The sequence below is a fragment of the Megascapheus bottae genome, chromosome 11, assembly GCF_031878675.1.
Source record: "Megascapheus bottae isolate mThoBot1 chromosome 11, mThoBot2.hap1, whole genome shotgun sequence".
Taxonomy (NCBI): domain Eukaryota; kingdom Metazoa; phylum Chordata; class Mammalia; order Rodentia; family Geomyidae; genus Megascapheus; species Megascapheus bottae.
In genome coordinates this window covers 53,809,717-53,827,903 of record NC_143519.1, presented here as the reverse complement: position 1 = coordinate 53,827,903, position 18,187 = coordinate 53,809,717, and the positions used below count along the sequence as shown (strand labels likewise).

General features: G+C 36.9%; 1 protein-coding gene across 1 annotated transcript in view; it reads left to right on the top strand.

Moving 5' to 3' along the window:
- The window catches only part of Trpc4 (transient receptor potential cation channel subfamily C member 4), a 186,660-nt gene that overhangs the window by 79,799 nt on the left and 88,674 nt on the right, over positions 1-18,187 (top strand). Inside the window, exon 3 of the mRNA XM_090342294.1 lies at positions 8,485-9,003. Within this exon, the coding sequence (XP_090198420.1) occupies positions 8,485-9,003 (519 nt within the window). The remainder of the gene's footprint in view (positions 1-8,484; positions 9,004-18,187) is intronic.

Sequence of the window (18,187 nt, the reverse complement as noted above, 5' to 3'; positions counted from 1 at the left end):
CAAAGAAGATATCCTGTGCTAATCATATTTCTGTCATTACTTATTGCCTGTCTCTGGTGACTTAAATACATTTGTTACATTTGTTATATAAGTTGGAAGTCTGGGATTTCACCAGATATGAATGAATCATAAATCATTGCTTTGTTCTTTTAATCAAATGCTGGGGGACCCTTGCAGACCATCATTTCTTTAGATGAAATTTGCCTTGTCATTTACGTTTTCCCATTTGTTATTGATTTCTGCCTTAAAATTTCCTTTTTTTGCATCTTCCCCTAAAAAAGATGTGTGTGTGTATATTACAATCCATTCTTCTACCTGTTATCAATAATCATAAAACATTCTGTTTCTCAATAAATATAAAGATAGGATGGGAGCGTGGCCTAGTGGTAGAGTACTTGCCTAGCATGCATGAAGCCCTGGGTTCTATTCCCCAGAACCACATACATAGAAAAAACTGGAAATGGTACTGTGGCTTAAGTGGCAGAGTGCTATCCTTGAGAAAAAAGTGCCGAAGGAAAGCACACAGGCTCTGAGTTCAAGCCCCAGAACTGGCAAAAAAATTAAAAATTAAAAATAAATCAATAAATATGAAGATCTTTGTGGGGTATTGTGGTATATTTGAGATTTGTGTGTAGCTGGAACTGGGGCTTGAACTCAGGTCCTGGTGCTCTCTCTGGGATTTTCTACTCAGAGCTTGCTCTCTACCACTTGAATCACACTTCATTTCTGGTTTGGGGGGTTGGTTAATTAGAAATAAGAATCTCAGATTTTTCTGCGTAGGCTGGATTTGAACCTAGATCTTCGAATGTTGACCCCTTGAGTGGCTCAGATACCAGATGTGAACCACCCGTATATAGCTAAGCATATTATTTTAAACAATTATTTTTAAAAAACTCTCCTTTTTATTCCTAACTTGTCTGCTGCCTCTCTTTAAAAAAAAACTCTGTTGCTACCATTCCTCAGTTCACAATGTCCTATCAACCCTTAGTCCTCCAGTTCTGATTTGATTGGTTTCAAGAGCTTAATTTATAGGCATGCTACATAAAAGGAAAGCATCCCTTGGAACCAGATGGTGAACTCCCTTTGGTTATGGCATTGCTCATCCTATTGGACCACGAAGGCACCTTACGTTTGATGTTTATATGTCAGTCATCAGTGCAGAATGAGTCAAATTGCCTTCCCTTGATTGCTTTCCGATGTTGTCCTTGAGTGCATCAATAGGGAAGTATATTTGGACTATATCTTGAATGTGTTTTCAGTGTCTTTAGATTTAAATTTGTAGCTCCCAAAAATACTACAACAGCACATGCCACATGATGTAGTTACTAGTCACAGATTTACAGACTACTATATGTAATGGTGACCATTCTTCTGAAACGACGTGGTTTTTTGGTTGTTGTTGTTTTTGCCAGTCCTGGGGCTGGAACTCAGGGCCTGAGCACTGTCCTTGGGCTTTCTCAAGGCTAGAGCTCTACCACTTGAGCTACAATACCACTTCTGGCTTTTTTTGTGTGTATGTGGTACTGAAGAATTGAACCTTCGTGAATGCTAGGCAAGCATTCTGCCACTATACCAAACTCTTGGTCCTGAAGCAACTTTTATAATTATTTTCCAGATCAAGGCATCAGAGCTCATACCCAACTATTTATTTGTGCAAATTGCAGCCACTCACATGTGGTAGAAAGTACAGGAATCTTTATTCTGCGAGACTAATTGTGAATCTACCAACTGGCAGGAACCAGAAAGTTCCTTGACCCCATAAATGAAATTCCTATACTGTTCTCAAATAATAGAGATGAGTTGTCCAGATATGATTGTACCTTGATGTATCCACCTATATATCAACTCATTTTTTATGTAGTAACCATTTGCTTTTGTGCAAGTGATTCATGTAGAAATATTATTTTTATGTATTTGCATAAAAGAGATTCTAAATAATTTCTAATTCATGTGTGCATATATACATGTGTGTATATATGTATGTCAGGGCAGACACTTGAACTCACCATCTCTTAATGTTTTCCACCCAAAGCAGGCACTCTACCAATGGATCCACATCTCCACTTGCAGTTTGTGGCTGGTTAATTATAGATAAAATTCTCTCAGGTTCTTCTGAGTTAACTTTGAATGGCAATTCTCAGGTGTTGATCTCCTTATTAGGTATAATTTTACATTTGAGACACCCAGCTAAATAAATCTTTAAAAATAACTTTAATTTGAAACTTTGGTTTCTTGATCTCAATTAGAAAGCCAAACCATCCATATTTGAAATAAACTGATATTTATAATCTTTTATTAAGAAAAAGTATTCTGATACATTATATTAAAATATTAATGCTAAAATAAAAAGGAAACTTTATGATTTGCCATTTTTTCCTTTTTTTCTTTCATTTTTTGTTTTGTCAGTCATGAGACTTGAACTCAGGGCTGGAACGCTGAACTTGAACTCTTTTCCTCAAGATTAGCACTCAACCACTTTGAGCCACATTTCCACTTCTCCTTTTATTTTTGGTCTGGTTAATTTGAGATAAGAGTTTCTTGGGGACTTTTCTGCCAGGGGTTGACTTCACACCTCAATCTTCAGATCTCAGCTTCCTGAGTAGCTAGGATTACAGGCATGAACCACCAGCACCCAGCTAAAGTTTACCAAATTTTCATTGAAATGCTTTGAAACAATAGTTTCATCGACAAGGATGTATAAAAGATACCAAAGTCAGAAATTTTATGTTAAAAAGTCATTATTTTACATATAATTAATTTTAAAAGACTCACAATTAAATAAGGACCACTATGGATTGTTGTATTTTTAACATTTTGAATGGGATATACAAGACAATATTATTTGAATACTTTTAATAAACATATGACTTATTTTTTTATATCTGTACAGTGTATATTAAATAAACCTCACCTTTAAGGAAATGCATCCCATTTTGATAAATGTCTCTTCAGAATGAATATGACTCCAAAACTTTTATACTTGTGTGTTTATAGTTCAAAAGCATGTATTTCAATGACAAAGGGATGGCTATATTTAGAAAAGTCTGCTCTACATTTTGAAATCTGTGACTCAGACAAGACATAATCACTTCTAGAGGAAGTATGTGGATTATTCCTGAGATCAACAATCAGCTGATAAATTAATAGGGTCCTCAACCTATCCAATAACTTTAATACTCTATATTGCAATTCATCAGTTGATAATGTAACTGATGTAATGGCAAGATTGAGATATGGATACTGATACTGAATAGATACTTGTGGATAAAGTATTTGAATAAAGGCAGAACAATCTTATAGTAAAGCTATATGGGCAAAAGGCCTTTACTGGGTCCTAGGATCCTACTTTACCTAACCAACATCTCTCTCTCATCATTCACAAGGTTACAAAGTCCAGGTGTTAATGGTATCAATCCCAGTACTTATTCAGTTTCATATTTCTGCTGACTAACTACTTGTCTTCTCTTTGTCTTCAAATGTTGGAAGAGCAAAAGTTGGATCTGTTTTCTCCTAGATTTTTCTGGTCTTTTGAGGCATGGTCTTACTATGCAGCCTGGGTTGGCCTAAATCTTGAGAGCCTCCTGTCTGTCTTGGCTTCCCGAGTGCTGGGGTCACAAATATATACCACTATGCCAAGCCATTCTTCCTATAAGGAATGCAGTCATAGAGCTCCCTTTATGGGCTTATGACTTCTTGGAACCTAAGTACTTCCCACAAGACCATATTCTACAAACTACCACATTAGGGGATTAATAAAGGTATTGGGGGGTATGTGACAAATATGTCCATGTAACATTTTCTTTTTGTACTTTCTGATATAATTGAAAAGCATACAGTCTTGATGTATGACAATGACATATGATAATGACCTGGGATGATAAACATATCACAGCTTGATTCCATTTTTAGATGAACAATATGGCATTTACATAAACACACTCAAGTGGATCACCTGACTAATAACCTAGGGTTTGAGACTAGACAGCAAGCTCCTATACTAGATACTGCAGGGAGGCAGCCATAGCATACTGGCAGGTGAGTATATGCATAGGAAGGGTATGGCACAAATGTGGTACAGAGGATATGGGAAGTAGTTCTTATCAGGAACTGAGTTTGATCACTGGAAATTGTCCTGGTGAGTCCAGTGCTGAGGTATAAAGAAGCCCAGGTCTACACTGTTTGTACCCTACACCTTATCAACACTGTAGATTTAGGATGCACAATTTTAGGAAAAAACACTTTTTCAGTATTCGCTTATTATAATTTTTACTTAATATTTTTTCATATTTCAAATGTCATGTTTAATGAACCAGTATTCAAGAAAGTCTCTATATACAATTACTGGCACATAGATTTTACAACATAATTGAAATTAAACTGACAGTTTGTATATCATAGATACATATCAATCTATATAACATTATGTCTATGGAGTATATATACCATTCCATATTTTATTTCTATGTATCTATGTTTATATCTCCAAGACCATTTTTACTTAATATTAGATTTTATTTATTTTTGAAAACATACCAATTCTTTTTTTTCCCTAGGTGTATGGTCATAGTACAAAATAGTAGATGCCATGTTGAATGTATTCAATATGCTCTTTTGTTATTATCAGTCATGAGACTTGAACTCAGTGCCCGAGCATTATCCCTGAGCTTTTCTGCTCAGGGATAGTGTTCTACCACTTTGAGCCCCAGCTACACTTCCAGTTTTGTGGTGGTTAATTGGAGATGAGAGTCTTATGGACTTTCTTGTCACTGGCTTTGAATGGTGATCCTCGGATCTGTCTCTTGAGTGTCTAGAATTACAGGCTAAAGCCAATGTACCTTGGTAATATACAGTACCTCATTAGCCTCCCTTGTCATCCTTCCTTCCTTTCACTGGCCCCTTTCCTCATCTCCTGTAGCATCTTTTCACATCTTCGCATTCTGGATGGATTTCACAGAGGAAACAGAATATTGGGCATATGTCTCCTCATTTCTGGATCATTTTGCTTAGAGTGTTGGTTCCATTGTATCCACTTACCTGAAAGCCTAACTTTTTAAAAATATTTTATTGTAATTAATAAAAGGGTTATATGATATTTGCCAAATAGAAGGTGCATTAATTCACATGCATTGATACCCTTTCACATGTCTTGGTCCCCATTTCCCTCCCCTCCACCCCCACCCCTCATCTTGTTTTCCCCCCTTCCCTATCCAATTTCAGATAACCTAATACAAATAAATTCAATATATCAGATAACAAAATGAGATACTATACCAATATGAGATAACCAAGGGACAGCAAAGGAGATGAGAGACAACATAGTACATTAAGGACAACAATCATTCATTATATGGCTTTTGTTTCTATATCCTAGAGGTCCTTTCATTTAGCATCATACTATATGGCCTTATGTATCAAGGTTTTGCTCTACTGCAAATCTCTGCTAGGAGAGCCCAAGATTTCTACTGATAATGACAAATGAGGGAAACCATTGAGCCTAAGTTTCTTTGAGTCTGGCTTACTTCACTTAATATGATTTTTTCTAAGTCTTTCCATTTCCTAACAAATGGGGCAATGTCATTCTTTCTGACAGCAGCATAGAATTCCATTGTGTACAAATACCACATCTTGTTGATCAGCTCATCAAGTGAGGGACATCTGGGTTGGTTCCATATCTTTGCTATGGTAAATAGTGCTGCAATGAACGTTGTTGTGCTAGTGGATTTAATATGTCCTTGTTTCCGGACAATTGGGTAAATGCCAAGTAGTGGAATTGCTAGGTCATAGGGGAGCTCTATGTTTAGTCTTTTGAGGAACTGCCATAGTGCTTTCCATACAGGTTGAACAAGTTTGCACTCCCACCAACAGTGTAGTAGTGATCCCTCCTGGCCACATCCCCTCCAGCATCTATTGTTATTAGTTTTCTTGATCCTGGCCATTCTAACTGGAGTGAGGTGGAATCTTAGCATTGTTTTGATTTGCATTTCTTTTATGACCAGAGATGTTGAGCATTTCTTCATGGATCTATAGGCCATTCTTGTTTTTTCTTCAGAGAAGACTCTCTTTAAGTCTTTGGCCCATCTTTTAATGGGATTTTTGTTACTTTGGAGATTAGTTTTGGAGTGATTCAATTTTTTGAGCTGTTGATATATTTTAGATAAGAGGCCTTTGTCTGTTGTATGTTTGGTGAAGATCTTCTCCCACTCTGTAGGCTTCCTAATTAATTTACTAGCTATGTCCTTTGCCATACAAAAGCTCTGCAGTTTAATGCAGTCCCACTTATCCAGCCTTTCTCTGATTTGTTGTGATTCTTGGTCCTTATTAAGAAAGTTTCAACCTGTGCCAAGGAGGCCTAGTGTATCTCCTATTCCTTCTTGTAAAGTTTTCAGAGTGTCGGCTTTTACCTCGAGGTCTTTGATCCATTTGGAGTTAATTCTAGTGCAGGGTGACAAAGAAGGATCCAACTTTAGTTTTCTGCAGGTGCTTAACCAGCTCTGCAAAGCCTAATTTTTTAAGGCTGAATAATACTCCATAGTGGTATGGACCACAGTTTTTAGCAAAACTGAGTTTAGTCCTCAGCACTGAAAATATATGCATGTCTGTATGTGTATATACAGATAGATATGCACTCATATATATTGTGAGAGTAACATTAATTTTATTAATTATCCATTACGTGCGTTAATATTTATTGATATTTCTGTATGTTCAGTATACATAAGTAAGTCATAAAACTAAATCATTATGGCAATAATCACAATGTATCTTGTAAAATTAAGAAAAAAATCCATGTATCCACAGTGATCCAAAAAGGAGAAAAACACATTTTTTAATGATGAAGAATAGAATGAGATTTTTCTTAGCCATTTTGTGTTGCTATAGCAAATACAAGAGACTGAGTGAGTATTAGAAAAGAGACTTTATTTGACTCACAGTTCTGGAGGAAGAGAAGTTGAAAATCATGAGTCCCGCATCTTCTCTAGAGAGCAGGGTGCTACATCAGTGCAAGACTCACAAATGGGAAGAGAAAGAGCCTCAGGTAGGAAAGGCATATGCATTTAGATCAAGGTTGGGGCAGGATGGAGCTGACCTGTTTGTAGCATACAATCTCATAGGACTAATCCAGCCCTGCAGTGTTCCATACAGACCATATTTTAGCTAAGAGAAAGTGCTAACGTAATTAAAATTGTATATATCTGGAATAGCATTAAATGTAGTTATTTATGGCTTTTTGGGTTAGGTCATTGGTTAGCAATGGAGCATTTTTCCCACTTGGGAATTATAGCAGAAGGAGGTAGATGCAGAGAGAAATCATGAGGCCATTTATTTCCACAGCTGCTTGCAATCATTAGGCAGCATGCAAGGAAGCAGAAGTGAAGTACAGTAAAAAAACAAGCAAAGAATGAAGAGGAAGAATCCAAGGAAGACTTCTGGTTTTAAACCAACTTAACTCATTATCTGTATATTTTGAATTATTGGGAAAGATACATCTGGGAAAGAAAAGCAGATTCTTTGTTGGAAAAAAAATAAGTAGGGAGAGGTGACACTGATGGCTCATGTTTACAATCTGAGCTATCCAGGAGGCTAAGAGCCCGGCATCACAGTTTGAAGCCAGGCTGAGCAGAAGAGTATGTGAAAGCCCATTGTGGAGCTGTAGTGAAAGTGATAGAATGGAACACCAGCCTTGAGCAAAAAGCCAGCACACAGGCCCTCAGATAAGTTCTCAGACCAGCAAACACTGGCATACATACACACACACACACACATGCACATACACACACACACACACACACACACACACACGCACATGCACAGGCACACACACAGTAGAGTATGGAGGCAGAAAAGCTTGTATTCATTTAAAACATGTCTGAGGATCTATTTTTAAATTTCCAGGACTAGGCACACTTGCTCATGCATTTGTAAGGTAGTCATTTGTAAGGTCATTTGTAAGGTAGTCAGGAAGATTACATTTTGAAGACGATCTGGACGAAAAGTTAGTAAGATGCTATCTTTATCGGCAGGCCAGGTATGAGGGTCTTCTTGTTTGATCTCAACTACTAGGGAAAGATAGGGTAAAGAGGATTGCAGTCTGACAGCAGCCTCCTATGTGAAAAATAATCAAAGCAAAAAAGAAAAAAGGGGAAGGGGGGCTAAAGGTGCTCAGTAATGCCTGACTGCAAGTGTAAGGCCCAAAGTTCAAACTCAAGTATCCACAAGAAAAGGAAAAGGGTTTGTTTTTTTTTTTAATGGCACAATTCAGATTCATAATGTGTCACTCTCTTGGAAAGATGTTTCTTCCATTTTCTTAGTTTTTGAAAAAATACATTCAGAAAGATGTGTCTGTCTTGCAAAAAAAATATTCCAGAAGATTTATGAGCCTTCCATCTTGCTAGAGTATACTGTTTGAAATTCACAGGCCTGAATAACAGAATAAAAATTCATTGCCTCTGTTTTCTTCCTTTCTTTCATTTTTTTCCCCTCTAGGTGCCTCCCATACTGCTGGATAAGCAGTTCTCCGAATTCACACCGGACATCACACCAATCATTTTGGCAGCTCATACAAATAATTACGAGATAATAAAACTTTTGGTTCAAAAAGGCGTCTCCGTGCCCCGACCCCACGAGGTCCGCTGTAATTGCGTGGAATGCGTCTCCAGTTCAGACGTGGACAGCCTCCGTCACTCACGGTCCAGACTCAACATCTACAAGGCTCTGGCCAGTCCGTCTCTCATCGCTCTGTCCAGTGAAGATCCTTTCCTCACAGCCTTCCAGCTAAGCTGGGAGCTTCAGGAACTCAGCAAGGTGGAAAATGAGTTCAAGTCAGAGTACGAGGAGCTATCCAGGCAGTGCAAACAATTTGCCAAGGACCTGTTGGATCAGACAAGAAGCTCCAGAGAACTGGAAATCATTCTTAACTACCGAGATGACAACAGTCTGATTGAAGAACAAAGTGGGAATGATCTGGCAAGACTAAAATTAGCCATTAAGTACCGTCAAAAAGAGGTGAGTGGTGGCCGACCAACTCGATCCAAAAGCAAGCAAGGGAGACTAGTCCCCAGTGAAGGAATCCATCCCCTCACCAACTCAGTGTGGGGTTTGCCAACATTTCTATGCACCTGGAGTGGGTGATAACCACTGTTCAGAAGATTTAGCAATTATCTTCACATTCAAGAGTGGCAATAAGGGTGTCTCTCGTTGGTAATGATGCTGTAGTAGCTTTGTGAAGATGCACACAATAACCTACAATAAAACTGAAAACGAATGAAGTCTATAACCTTCACACCAAGAGTTCTGAGGGCCATTTGTGAGTCTTGTAAGTTTAGCTGCTCACTGGTAAATCTTTGAGTTCCCTCATCTAGTTAATTGAATTAACCGCTCTAATATTAAATATACATGTATAAATATATTTCAAATGTGTGTACATATCCATATATACAGATATATGGATATCTTCATAGATTTGAATTCTTTTTCTTCACATAGCCATAGATAGTTAAACTGTATGGAGGCATATGAAGGCTCCTTCACATGTTATAAAGTATTATTTTAAAAGGCATTGTTAAAAATTATTAACAAAGGAAAAATCAGTAAGCCAATAGGATCTAGTCAAACATCTTCCTATCCTGTTTCATCTCTTGTTTTGTCAAGAACAGGAAGTTAAAAAGTTAGAGGGCAGTAAGAATTTCCCATAAGATTTTGATGGAGATGTATTGTATATAATAAGGGAACAGTGACCATTTAACAGTTACTGCTTAGCATTGCTGTTTAGTGGTCCTGTCAACAATTGTGCTTGAGTTCTCCAAAGAATCTTTCTCTCTCTTTCTCCAAAATATGTTGATAGATAGTAATTATGACAGAACAACAGTTGAGAAGCTCTAAAAGAAAAAGGAAAAGGAAAAGGGACGGAGACACATGAATTCAAAGTGCACTGAGTTCTTCTGAATGTAGTCTTGATGACTCCATATTAGTACTGACTGCTTTGTCTATTGCTACTTACTAAAGACTCCAGATTCAATATGCCTGATTCAATTCCTTATGCTTTTCTGATAATATTTTGACTATTTGAGATAATCCAGTGATTAGAGGAACCCGAGATTCTGAAGTTTTGCTTAATCATGTAGGGAACAACTTCCTTTGTGTGTGTGCATGTGTGTGTATTTCTTCTGACTCTAAAATCACATCCTAATTTTAGTCCATCTGAAGAATATTAGTGTGTTGTTTTAAATTTAGGACTCAAGGAACTGTTAGTGGAGGTAAAATCGTATTTATGTGGTTTAATGATCATTTTCATCAATTACACTTGTATGTTAATGTAACGCTATTAATTTAGTAATCTGCATATTAATAATATACAAATCTGTGTATTGAAAGACTGTAAGATAGTGAGTTCAAACCCCAGCACTACCAAAGGACTCAATATAAAAAGTAAAAACATTGTGTTGTGTGTGTGTGTGTGTGTGTGTGTGTGTGTGTGTGTTGTGAATTACATGAGATAAGATCAATACTGTGGTCCCAGAATTTGGGTCAGATCCATTTTAAAGATCCATTGTTAACAGTCTTGTGATTTTCTTTTGTGGGTTTTCTCTGAGGAGAGGACTTTGAAGAAATGACACAGAAATTTCACGTGATTCTTATAATCTATTCATTCAGTATGGGTATTATCTTACAATGAGTTAAAATAAAATTCCTTGGATGTTCAGGCCACAAGAGTTTTACTTGTTGCACTTTCGATTGATTGGAAGTGGGTCAGCTCAATTTTATTTTTTCTTCATTGAATTTTTTTCAGGACATCATCACAAATTTAGTCTTGGCATTGGTTGCAATGACTCATTCAAGTTTAGGCAAAAAGTTCTCACAGATTCCTTTCCTGTATTCTCATAATGGAATGTTGCTAATGACTCAATGACATTAACCAACCTATCCAAAAGGAATACAAGACAGAAATCTTAACATGAATTTATTCCATACTTATTTTTATTTAAATTTGTACCTATAGTTCATTTTGTACACTTCATCCATTGATTCCTTTCCTCATTTATTAATTGTACTATATTTCAGCCTGTATTTCACAAAACACTGGACAATAGGGCAGATATTTGTTTCTGCATAGTGATTCATCTCTTTCTCTGCTCTTGTAGAACATATACTCTATTTGACTTAAACTTTTATTGTTTTCTGCTTTGCTTTGTTTATTGCATACTTCATAAATATGTAAAGTTAACTCCCCTTCAAATCTTATTGGACAAAAAGTCACAAGTTAAGTTCATAGATATGTAGTAACGTCCTAACAAAAGCCACTTATTTCTAATGCTACTTTTGAGGGACTTGTAAGCTTTTAACTAATAGGATGTTTAAGATTCTTAACTAATGTGATTTTTGAGGGTGATAGGGAACTCATAGTATAAGATACCTAACAAGTAAAAGATGGCTAACCATGAATGGCACAAATATGAAAATAATTCATGATCTCTTAAAAAGAAACATTTTTTACAGCCCATTACATTTGCCTCTCTTCATTTCATCTGTAGAGATATCTGTGGAGACAAGAAATAAAAACAAAAATATAACATAGTTGTTCCAACAACTCTTTCTCTCAGTATCAAATAACATATTTCCCTGGGGGTGGTAATTTTCTACAAGCAAAGTAACTCCGTATGCCTGATAGCATTATAAAAATATCAAGTATAAGATTTTACTCATATATATAGCCTTTGAAATCAAAAGTTGTCTTTCATAGATGTGTTTCTAGATCACTCAGACAGTATTGACTTCAAAATGTTTGATTTAGTCAAGTGCAGTGGGTCATACTTGTAATCGCACATACACACACATATACACACAATATAGATAGATAGATAGATAGATAGATAGATAGATAGATAGATAGATAGACAGACAGACAGACAGACAGATAGATAGATGGATGAATGCTGGCTTGGGTACAAGACATTCACTGAAGAATAACTAAGCAAAACAAGTTTAGGTTATGGCTCAAGCGATATAGTGTTTAAGAATCACCTCGAGGCTCTGACTTCAAACCCCAATTCTAACAAAAAGATAAAGAAAAAAGGCAGATATTTGGTTTGAATTTTTCTACTGAGATTGCGTCCCCATATAAAATTCTGCTTCAGCATAGTTGACTTGCTTTACCACGTGTTTCCCACAAGTTTTCCTTGGGTTATTTGACACTAATTTGACGTTTTTCCTCAGATCTACTTCATGCTTTTAGAATGGCTTCTCATCAACTTTGATGTTGGCCAAGTCCTAGTCATTCTGTAGAGCTCATCTCATTTTACTTCACTGAGGAGCAGTCTATGCAACAAACCTTGGTGCAAACTCCATGAGATAAACAAATGTCTTTGTTGTACACATCCTAGACTGTCTTGTATTCTCACCCCTCCTCCCTCTTTATCTGCAGGTTAGAAACACACCTGTCTTGATCACAGCAGTTCCTAAATGTAGAAGATGTTCAGTGGTAAATTTAATGGAACGAAGTTACAGAATTTCTCAGTCTTCAACAGTTTCCTGAGGGGTTTTTTGCCTGTTTAAATCAGCATGTTTAGAGTAATCAAATAATCATTTCCTTATGAATCAAATCTTAAAATAATTCATATTGTTAAGATTTGATTGCAGATGTGACTAATAGTTTTCCGATATTATTTCAAAGGAAAGTCCTTGCATTCATTGCATAGCATAGTTGCTCATTACATTACCATTTTGTATATTATTTTCTGATCATCAACCACAGAAAAAAAGAATCTCACTATTTCTATTCACACCAAACTGGTGATATCTTAGGCTTATGCATCATTTCCTCATAAAGCATTGTCTTGTAGCATATCAAAGCAATGTTTGCTAAACACCTCATTCATTTGTTAACATTGTTGAATATTCTTCCAATTCCAAATGAATCCCTGCTGTATGAACTGTCATTTTGTTTGAGGAACCTGAGTCACAAGGAGCTAAATTTTGTTCAGTTTTACTCTGTTCAATGTTGGGAACATGATGCAAAGTCCTTAACTCAAAAAGTGTTGACTTTTTATTTTTATTTTTGCAAAACCATTCTGGGTGTGCTTAACCCATAACATTTTTATTCCTATGCTGAGATGAGTCAGGGAAAGTTCAGTGGCCAGGGTTAAGAGTTAGTACCACATCCCAGTGACACAAAATTAAGGAAGTTGGAGAAAAATGAGAACCATAAAGCCATAAGCCTAGAACACATTCTCCCACTGTGATAAAATAACCCTAAAACTGAAAGGAACCCATGGAACACATCAGGAACTGATCTCTTGGTCTCTGCCATGATTTTTGTGAATACAAAATTTGTCTAATGTTTATAAGATCACTGGATATAGATGGAGAGTTTGAGATATTCTCTCAATATTTTTTGCCTAACCTCGGTTACACATGGTATGAGCATTTTTAATTAACTAATTCACAAGCAAACTGGCCTAGATGTGGAATAATAATGGAAAGAAGTGAAAGACATTTTGAATAAAACATCACAATTCAGTCTTTTTACATTTCAAATTTAGAATGGAAACTATTCCCCATTGTAAATGGCATACATGTGCATATTTTCAATGCAATTTTTTGCCAGTCCTGGGTTTGAGCTCAGGGCCTAAACACTGTCCTTGGACTTTCTCAAGGCTAGAACTTTATCACTTGAGCCTCAGCACCACTTCTGGATTTTTTCTATGTATGTGGTACCAAGGAATTGAACCCTGGTCTTCATGAATGTTAGGCAAGCACTCTACCACTAGGCCAAACTCACGGCCTTCAATACTATTTTTTAAATTCATTTTTATTATCTTAAACCTACATGTTTTTAATTTGCTTTTTAGCTTTTACAAATATTTGTCAGTAGTTCTGCAGCATTCATTTTAAAATTTGATATTAAATAGGATTTGCCTTATAGGTTAATAGAATGGTTGAAGGACAAGAGAATCCACTTTTAATCAGCCCCTCTACTCAATTTTTCCTTACCATATGCTTATGTAATCCTCTGCCAGGACTGGGGCTTGAACTCAAGGCCTGGCACTCTTGTTTGGCTTTTTTGATTGACATCAATGCTCTACCACTGGAGTCACAGGTCACCTTCCATTTATGCCATCTTGACACATTGGATAAGAAAATATGAATGGCAGTTGGATATCTCTTATAGCATAGTGACCTGGATTGTTTCCATAATTCAAGAGTGAAGCTTTTTAAAGCTTCTTTACAGCTCCCAAGTTTTATGGTATAATGTGCTTTGGTTTATTCAAAGTTCCATGCTGGAGCAATAATACTACTGGTGAAGGAGACACATGAGACTAAAGAACTGCAGAACATGAAACTAAAGAACTCCGCGGGGTGGAGAATCCTACAATGTTGGGCCAAGACAGACGCCACAGACTAGTGCATTCAGAACAAGGCAAAGGAAGTTGTGTTCCTCTCAACTTCCTAGACTTGCACTCCTCTGTCTTTCATAAACTTTCTTGATTATTTTATGAATTCTTTTCGTTTTTTGGAGGGAAGGAGAGAGTTAAAACTAAGTTCTTTATTTTATTGGAGGAGTGATATACAGAGGGTTATAGTTACATAAGTAAGGTAATAAGCACATTTTCTGTCACATACATAGAAAAAAAGCTGGAAGTGGTACAGTGACTCAAGTGGTAGAGGTCTAATCTTGTGAAAACCCAAGGACAGTGCTCAGGCCATGAGTTCAAGATCCAGAACCAGCAAAAAAAAATTTCCTTCCCTTTTTTCCCTGCTTTATTTTATCTCCTGTTTTCACTGTTTCTGATTTTGGTACCCTGTGTCTTGTATATATGTTTATCTGGTTTGGGGAAGGGAAAGGAAATAGCAAAATGGGGAGAGAAAGAACAAATGGTGAACGAATGCAACATACTGTGTTGAAAATTAACTTTACTATTAGGAAGGGAGGAGAGTAGGGGGTGGGGAAGGGAGAGAAAATGCCAGAAAATGAAGGAGGGGATAACAATGCCTGACAGAAAATGTTTTCTGGTGGTTAAATGGACTTCAGTGTCAGGACTTCCCGAACCTCAATCCTCAAATCTCAGCCTCCTGAGTAGCTAAGTTTACAGATGGAAGCCACTGGCTCCTGGCCATACCTAGATTTTGAAAAGAAAAAAACTTATTTATATCTTCAACTACTTTGAGATTATTTATATCTCGCAAATAATGTCTCCTCAGATACCACTTTCTCTATGAAGCCCTCCCTTAAACTGCTTTCTCTTTAGCCTATCAGCAACAAAATGTTTTATTGCTATTGATTTTTGTTCTTATCATTAGTTGCCACATTTTGTTGATCTAGCCTGTTATTTTACTTCTTCCCATATGTTGCCCACAAGGCTCCTTAAAGTTTCTGTTTTTGTTGTAATCTTTAGCAAACACAAATTCAGGGAGAATTTTCCCAGTCTTTATCCCAAGGAACTCCTCAGTTTGGTCACCATGAAAGTGTATGTGAAAATATGAGATGTTCAGAGATGTTTTTCAAGAGGTACTATGTTATGCTTCATTAAAACTGTTTGAAATCACTCTAGAAAGGATAGCATTGATTTAATTGCAAACTCATCCTTTCTAGCAAAGATTGAAAACTTTTAGCAAAGATGATCTTAGATAAATGGCTTATAAATAGGAATGCAAACTCACAATGATATAAAATGAAATAAGTTAAAAATATATTGCTAATATATAATATATATAATATGTAAGCTAGGAGTTTGGCCTAGTGGTAGAGTGCTTGCCTAGCATGCATGAAGACCCAGGTTCAATTCCTCGGTATCACATACATAGAAAAAAGCCAGAAGCGATGCTGAGGCTCAAGTGGTACAGCTCTAGCCTTGAGAAAGTCCAAGGACAGTGCTCGGGCCCAGGCCTGGCAAAAAACAAAAACAAACAACAACAACAAGAACAAAAACATCAGAACCAAGATGAGAGGAGGGGATGGGGGAAGGAAATGGGGACAAAAACATGAGAAGGGGTATCAATATGTGTGAAGTAATGCACCTTCTATCTGGCAAATATAACTGTAACCCCTCTATTGATTACAATAAAAATATTTGAAGAAAAAAAAAGAAAGTGCATGTGAGTGATGTGTAAACACGTATGTATACACCAGAGTGTATGACATGTCACTGCATGAATGTGTGAATCCTACCCAATCCCTCCCAGCCTCCACAGCTACTGAAGTCTGTGTTTTGCACCACTTCAAATGCTCCAACCACATGTACACTATCTCATCTACAGGCTTTTATAGCCTAAGTCTTCACCTTTACTTTATGTTATTTTCCCCATCCCAGTCAAGCTGTGAAAATTATTTGGTGCACAGTAGGACACAAGAAAGATACCCTTCTCACTGGCTGTGCATGATCTATCTGCCTGTACTGATGATTTTGTATGGCTGATAATTTTATATGGATGCATTTGTGTGATTTTCTGTGGCTCAAGAATAATGTTAAGCCATCCTATACCCTAGCTGTATTTACTTCCAAACATCTTCAAACATCTGAGCATATCAGAACTTTGGGGAAGATGATATTTATGATAAATAACAACTTTGTATAATTTGAACCAATTATTGTAAATGGAACCATGATTGCTCATGCTTATAATACGAGTTACTCAGAAAACTGAGATATGCAGATGAAGATTTGAAGCGAGGTCTGGTAGAAAAGTTGTGAGATCTTTATTTTCAATTAGTTAATAGTAAGCTTGGAAGTGGTATGGTTCAAGTGGTAGAGCATTATTAGTCTGGAGCACAAAAGACATGAAAAGGGGCAATGTCTGGAGTTCAAACCTCAGAAATGAAGAGAGAGAGAGAGAGAGAGAGAGAGAGAGAGAGAGAGAGAGAGAGAGAGAGAGAGAGAGAGAGAGAGAGAGAGAGAGAGGGGGGGGGGGAGGGAGGGAGGGAGGGAGGGAGGGAGGGGGAGAGGAGGGAGGGCAGAAAGGAAGGAAAGAAGAAAAGGAGAAAAAAGAGTAGAGGGGAGGAGGAAAGAAGATGAAAAAGAAAAGAAGAATTTTATCAAAAATAGGAAGTTTATAAATTAGAAGTGATTTCCTTCTCCACTTCTAACCAGGCAAATTAGACAAATTATCCTTTGTATTTCTCTTTTCTCAGCTAAAATGGTTACTCTGCAAAGATTGTAATGAAAATCAGAGCTTAGCATAGTTCTTGGCATGGTTGCTCATGAAAGAATGGCAATTTCAATTGCTGCAGTGCAGGAAAGTGGCTTACAAGTGTGTCATTTCAATTAGTAGTGGCAAGGTTGGCTTCATCATTTAACATGTTAATGTTTGTGATACATATTCATCAGATCCCCATGGGTTATGTTACCATCTTGAATATCAAAATATATATTCTTCTTACAGTGCATTCTACATTATGATCTACACTGTTATTGAAGAGTGTAATTGGATTAGTTCTATAAAATGGGTTTTAAAGTTGGTTCTTCTCCTCCAGCTCTTCCCAGGATAGGTTTTCAAAACCAATTTGCATTGTGAATTATCCACCAGATTTTCACTTGTCCTTTTGACTTGCATTTGAAGATGTATATTGGCCTTGATTCTGTTTGCCCTTGAACTTGACTGCTCCAGCTCAGAATCATGACTGGTTATCACCGTAACACAGACAAATGCTAGACAGATCTTTTGGTTTTAATACATGAAACTGTCCTGTGTGGTCTAAATAATCAGGAGACTCATGAAGAGGGGAATAAAATGCACCCTTCTTCTAGTTTAATTTCCATTCCTGCTGTTTTGCAGAGGTTTCTCACTGACAGAGGGGCTGAGCCCCTACCTGTCTTTTCTCAGCAACTGTGAACTTCACTCACCTGCCTGTTGCTAGGCAAAAGCAATATGGTCCACCGATTCCAGCTGCAACTCAGCTCCCAGGGACCATACATATTAGGGCTTACCACTGTGTAATGCAGGAAGTAAATGCCTATTCCAGACTTGTCATTCGGCTGATAGAACAGTGACAGGTCATTAGGCATTTCATTTAACAATCAGGTTTTAAAGCTTGAAATTCAATTCCCATGAGATTTCTTTACAGCTAATTAAGTGGCATGTAACCACTTCTTCCTAAAACTGAATGTGAGTGCTTTTTTTACCTTCCAAAGGTCCATGGGAAATTATGTATGTCCAAATGATTGCATAAATTTCTCTTTTCGACAGCACTGATTAA